General features: G+C 40.1%; 1 protein-coding gene across 1 annotated transcript; it reads right to left on the bottom strand.

Moving 5' to 3' along the window:
• Positions 1 to 797: 797 nt before the first annotated feature.
• On the bottom strand, positions 798 to 5,295 carry rap2b (RAP2B, member of RAS oncogene family). The gene is made up of 2 exons (XM_005800896.3): positions 4,367 to 5,295; positions 798 to 1,978 (listed from the first exon to the last, which is right to left on the bottom strand). The coding sequence occupies exon 1, from the start codon at positions 4,974 to 4,976 to the stop codon at positions 4,425 to 4,427; it is 552 nt and encodes a 183-aa protein (XP_005800953.1). The 5' UTR covers positions 4,977 to 5,295; the 3' UTR covers positions 798 to 1,978; positions 4,367 to 4,424.
• Between the last annotated feature and the right edge of the window lie 892 nt (positions 5,296 to 6,187).

The raw sequence follows: 6,187 nt of genomic DNA, 5'->3' as shown, positions 1-6,187 counted from the left end.
CATTTACCCAAAGAGCTGCGGTGAACTGGCCATGTCTTAGAAATGCATCAGGAGATGCCGGGTGGATAGAAAGACTTTGAACTTGAGAACAAGTTAAGGCGATATTCAACAAGCTCGTTGTGCGCTCCAAGTCATCTTTACAAGGCCTGCTACATCTGTGTGTGACTTTACAAGGTCACACACACACACACTACTCATATCATCTAGAACTGTGGAAACGAACAAGGACAAGATACTCATCTCGTTTTCAAACTACTCATAACAGATACACCCCGTGCTGTTTTTTTTTCTCAGATAGACATTTTACGTCACAGTGGTTTCAGCGTTGGCCACAAAGAGAGTTTTGTTGTTGTAGCAGAAAGGACAGCGTGGCTCAGCAGCATGAGAATGAAACTTGAGAAAATTGGATTTTTGAGTTACCGAAAATAAAGGTAAAAGAAAAAACTAGTGGCTTTGATGTTTCTCTTAAGGCGACAAGTTACAGTTTGCTTGTAGGTTCGACGTGAATGTGAACAGGAAACGCAGTGTACCAACAACAAAAGGTGTAGGATTTTTTTTTTTTCCTGTTAGCTTGTAGATAACGTAAAGATTTATGCCATTCATAAAATTCTGCGGTTTTGGGTTGAGATTAGTCTACTTTAAGCTGTAAACACCTTTGTAAACATGGTCATAACTGGATATTTTTGAGTATTTATGGAAGTTTCAAGAAGAGTTTTAGCCCTACCCCCAACTGGTTAATACCAACATCATAAAATTATAGCGGAAGACGTTAAAAAACAAAAGCACAACCTCAATTCTTTTTCTTTTTTTTTAAAATGCAAATTGTATTAAAAGAATTGTCTTTAAAACAGCCAACTGTCGTATGGCTGATTTGAAATTAAACTTACAATCAGTTTAGATTCGTCAACGGTACATCATCACATTTCCTGTTTAAAAACAACAATAACAACAACAAAAAAACTGAACAAACTGGATTCCTTTGAATAAACTGGTCTGAAAGGTTTAAGCGTTGTGCAATGTTACGACACCGAGGTTGGTTTCAGTACCTGTGCATTTCAACAGAAAAGAAATCTTTCCAGACCAAGCAGACGCTGCAGAATTGCGAATCGTCACATGAACAAAAAAAAAAAAAGGCGGCGGCCAACATAATACAAACAGAATTCCACCGTTTTTCTACTAACAACAAAAATAAAAACCTGCTGTCATTAATCAGGTTTACATAATCATCCCGAAGAAGAGTTCACAAGCTTGCGAATGGCCACGTCGACAGGGTTCTTTTGGTGATGCGTGTGTAGGTTGGCACAAAATCTGAACAGCTGATTTGTTTCGGAAAGGCACTCGACACAAGGGGCGATCAGGTCAGCGTCTCCACGGCGCTTCGGCTAGTGTGAAGGGAAAGATGAAAGAAAAAGAAAAGAGTGGCACTCGTCGTATATACTCCACGGCAGATATGTGGTTTTCTTTTGACTTTGGAAAGGAAGAGAAAGCATAGGATTTGGAGTGTCATGGAGCATTTCTCTCCTGAAAAAAAAAAATTTTAAATTTTGTCCTCATCGACTGTGCAGTCATTTAACAAAATATATATTCTATCTCCCTGTCTTCTTCACATACAGAAATACCCATTTTACGAGTTCCTCTTAAGTGTTAATCTCTGTATCTTTTTGTTTGTTCGTTTGTTGTTGGGTTGTTTTTTTGTTTCCCGCTGGGAGTGTTCGTTCCGGTCGGAAGGCAGGGTTGGGATTTCTGAAACTCTCGATCCGACTCTGCGTTGACATCGACGGTGGACGCTTTGATTGTGCAGATACTCCGACCCAGCAGAATTCCTGAAGAGTGGGACCCTTCCCTCCGCCTCAGTCGCTCCCCTCCTCCTCCTTTTCCACCTGCTCCTGTCCCCTGCAGCGTTTCCTCCCTTCATTTTCCTCCAAGGCCAGGGTGAGACACGAAGAAGAGCTCGACAGTACAGACTCGCTGCAACACACTGCCACCAAACAAGACACGAGAGAGTGGTGAATTCACAACGTCACACGAAATATTGACAAAGTACATTTGCTTTCTAGGTTTAGTTTTGGGATATTGAAGGAAAATAAATAAATAAAAAATTCTTGGTGAACTCTAAATGTGACCCAACTTCTGTGCTTAACCTCATTCGTGAAGTTACACATGCTGACTAGTTGGGCAACTCCCTCCGCTCTATGTTAAACAAATTCAGCAAACAGGTTTGTGAAGCTAATTAGGTCAGGGAGCTCTTGCAAGTTCTGCAAATTAGTTCCAAACTTCTCCAATCTGCTTTGTAAAACAATAAGCTACATATGCCTTCCAGTAAGAACTATCCTGGCATTTGATTAGGAAATACTGGCAAAAAAAAAAAAAAAAAAAATCTAACCCAATGCTACAATCCGTCAATCCATAGTTTGAATACATCTTACTTTTTTTTGGTTCTTTTTTAAATAGGTATACCAAGTTTGAAAAGTTATGCTTCTATTACTCACGCACCAGTCAGCTGGCTGAAAGTGAACTACTACCCTTTTTTTTCTTTTTCCTGGCCTCTAAAAACACCAAGTCATGACACAGCAACTAAAGGAGCGCGACCTATCACCTCCATTAAGGTATTGCTGTATTAAAACCACTTTTTAGGTCAGATCCGAGTACATATTTTACCATCAACAAGTCTGGGGCTTCTGCTTGCACTTCAGCTTCTTAGCTGCGTCATCATCCACTCACAAACAGCCATTTAATTTATTATCTGTAGCTGCGCCTCCGTTGATTCCAAGTGATAATCTAGAACGTACCAAGACTATTATGCATTACCTTTTTGTTTAGTTTTTTTTTGTCATTCCTGTTTGTGAAATACCAAGATTTGTGGCTTAAGTATTGGTCTAAAGAACCCTGCTTGATTTACATGAAGTTGAGAAAAAAAAAAATACAAAAAGAATATTTGAAAAGTAATGAAATGGTCCATCTCATCCAAAACGTCAACGCATTTCATTTGTGAGCACATGCTTAATCAGATCACCCTCTTAAAAGAGGAAAAATCTTTTATCTCAATTTCTCAAGGTTGTCAGGAAGAATATCTGAACGTGTTAAAACATTTCATGGCATTATTTAAGGAGAATGGTTTGACTGACATATTTAGAGATTTAAGGTCACAGCTTGCAACACTTTAATATAAACTGTGGAACATAATTTAGATCTGAAATACTTTCAGGATTTATGCCCCTTGATTATTAACCTCCACACATGATTTGGGTGATCTAGAGATTCTCTGATTAATACTTTTTGTATTTCTTACTAACATTGCTGTTGTTACCCTAGATTAAAAGCAGACTGTCAGAAAGTTATGACTATGCACACTTTACTACATTTAGGAGTTTAGTTCTATATTTTTACTTTAGTGTCACACATCAAAATCAAAATAACCAAAAAAATAAAAAGTTTTCAGTTTGAAATGAAGTCAATTAGATCTGGTTCAACTTTTCGAAACAATGAAACAGGGATATTCAAACTTAATCTCATTTTACATCCGGGCTACATCAGAGTGATAATCATCACTCTCATTGGCCGCTTTTTAACTTCAGCTGGTAATCTGCTAGCAAAATCTCCAAAAACTGCAGGCTAGTTACCAGGCTAACTACCTAAATTATGGATCAATCCTCCAATTTTCATTTTATTGGAAAGTCAATTAATTAGTTAAATACCTAATCTCCCCATATACCCCCAATTTAATCACATTCATAAAACAAACAAACAAACAAAAAACTTCCGTCATTCCAAGACTTGGACAAGTATAGTTGGTACATCGATCAGCTATGTTATGATGCACTTTTCAGTGTTCAATAAAGGTCTGTTAAAGTTTGGACATGTATTTTTGATGCATAAATGCAGGTGATCTTGTAAGTTTCTGGTGGAACTATGACTATATCTCTGTGATAAGTCATGACTTGTTTTGTGTCCATTGCAGACACAAAACAATGGACATTAGGGGGGAAAGAAATCTGAATCAGCAAGTCAGACCTCAAAGAAAATGGGAAATGAGTATCAGCATGCAGGGAAAGTTGGATCAGTACATCTCTAATAATTGTATACTACATCTACAAATACATTACAGCTACAAATAAAGGAGCTGTAGGGATATTTCCTAATTTTCTGTTTTGAAATGATAGAAGATCGAACATGTTATGCATTTGTCAATAAAAATTGATAGTAAAATGCAACAAAAGCTAATATATTTCACCTAGGGTTATACCATAAGGGTCTCTTACCAGCCGATTCAGAAAGCTACACGTAACAAAACATATCGATAACACACGAATCACATGCTACAGAAATGTGACAGCTTTCTGTGGTGTTCGGTTGTGTGCAGACTTACCATTGCAAACCTAAAACCGAGTAGAGAATAAAACTTTATGATTGTCCATTTTTTGTTCTTAAAGAATCACACAAGCCGAGCAGCACTTGTCGTCGCCATTTGGTGTGTTGGCATAGTTCATCTGTCGGACTATCTCTGCAAACAGTTCGTCCACCGACGTTTTATTTTTGGCTGAGGTTTCCATGAACGGGCAGTTCCACTCGTCCGCCAGGGCTTTCCCCTCACCGGACGAGACCTCCCTCTCGCCCTCCAGGTCCACTTTGTTTCCGACCAGGATCATCGGTACCCGCTCATACCTTTTGACCCGAATAATCTGGTCCCTCATGGGTTTGATGTCCTGGAAGCTCTGCTGGTTCACCAGACTGTAGACCAGGATGAAGCCCTGTCCGTTTTTGATGTAGAGGTCTCGCATGGAGGCGAACTGCTCGGTCCCTGCCGTGTCCAGGATCTCCAGCACGGACGGAGACGAGTCCACTTCGATCTCCTTTCGGTAGAAATCCTCTATCGTGGGGTCGTATTTCTCTATGAAGGAGCCAGTGACGAACTGGACGGTGAGCGCGGATTTCCCGACCCCGCCGGACCCGAGAACCACTACTTTGTACTCTCTCATGGCTCTCTCAAAGCAGCCGACGCTCCTGCTTCCTCTCCGCTGTTGGACCCGCTAGCCGCCCCTGCTGGCTTTTCAAACCGCAGCCGCCAGCAGTTTTCCGCGAGCTCTGGGGCGGTTAAAAAAAATGGGGTGTGGCCGTCAACTGCCGCCGTTCGGGACGTAAATGCAGGTATTTCGGCTCCGGGTTCAGCATTTATACTGTAGCATGCTGAGTTTCCGACAACAGCCCAGCCGGTTCTTGTCCGAGCTTCCCCCGTTTTCCTTCACGCAGCCAGCCCCCGTGCGTTGACTGCGCTCAGTGGCAGACGTCAAGTCACCCATAGCGTAAGCCACAGCGCTGTTGCTCACTTTCAAAATAAAAGCACTAGATCATAAAATGAACATTGATTTTCAAAAATACATACTCGTTTACATTTCGGGTCCTAATAAAATTAAATAAAATAAAATTTAAAGCAGCTATGAACTGTTATTTCTGACTAACTAGCATTATATTGTCGTAATAATGTCCATGTACTTGACGTTAGTTCCCCGAACTTCTGGTTTAATTCCTGTTTATTTTCGCTAACTTGTCACCAGTCTGTCTCAGGCCTTGCTGCTCTCACTTTACGCATTTTGCGTCCTACGTCACCGAATAGAGCTTCTTGCCTTGCTCAGTTAAAGGCGCAGTGCCGTTGTTATCGCACAGTCAACACAGCTACTGCCCCCAGTCCTCTCGAAGACCTGCCACACCTTAGTTTCGACATCACTGCTTCTTGGGTTTACTGTTGCTTGAGTCATTATACAGCTTACTGGAAACTTCTACCTGTAGAGATACCTGCAGTCAGTTTGTTGCACAATAACAACAAGGAATTGTGTGTTCGGGGGTTCCCACTTTATAACATGAGATGAATCTGTGGAACAAATGAATGTGTTTCTTTAGACCCAAACAAAGATTCTTATTTTATCTTTGTTTGGCTTTGTTGCATTGTTTTTTTAAATTAGATCAAAATGTCTTACATATGTGTCTTTTTAATTAGAGCCATTCAAAGTTCGAAAATCCTATTTGGGGGTCCACACATTTATTGTGAAGCCTGCTTCAAACCAGCTTTCATTGTCATTTCTTGTATTGCTCACACTTGAGTATCAGGTCAATCCTAGGACAAAAAAAAGAAATAAAATTACAAGAATAAAGTCATAATATTATGAGAATAAACTTGTACAAGAATAAAGTT

The sequence above is a fragment of the Xiphophorus maculatus genome, chromosome 18 (assembly GCF_002775205.1).
Source record: "Xiphophorus maculatus strain JP 163 A chromosome 18, X_maculatus-5.0-male, whole genome shotgun sequence".
Lineage (NCBI taxonomy): Eukaryota > Metazoa > Chordata > Actinopteri > Cyprinodontiformes > Poeciliidae > Xiphophorus > Xiphophorus maculatus.
The sequence above is the reverse complement of the archived record's forward strand: the minus strand, read 5'-3'. Positions and strand labels throughout refer to the sequence as shown.

What these genes read in the sequence shown, in the direction of transcription:
- rap2b (XM_005800896.3), bottom strand. Translation starts at nt 4,976, where the DNA reads ATGAGAGAGTACAAAGTAGTGGTTCTCGGGTCCGGCGGGGTCGGGAAA.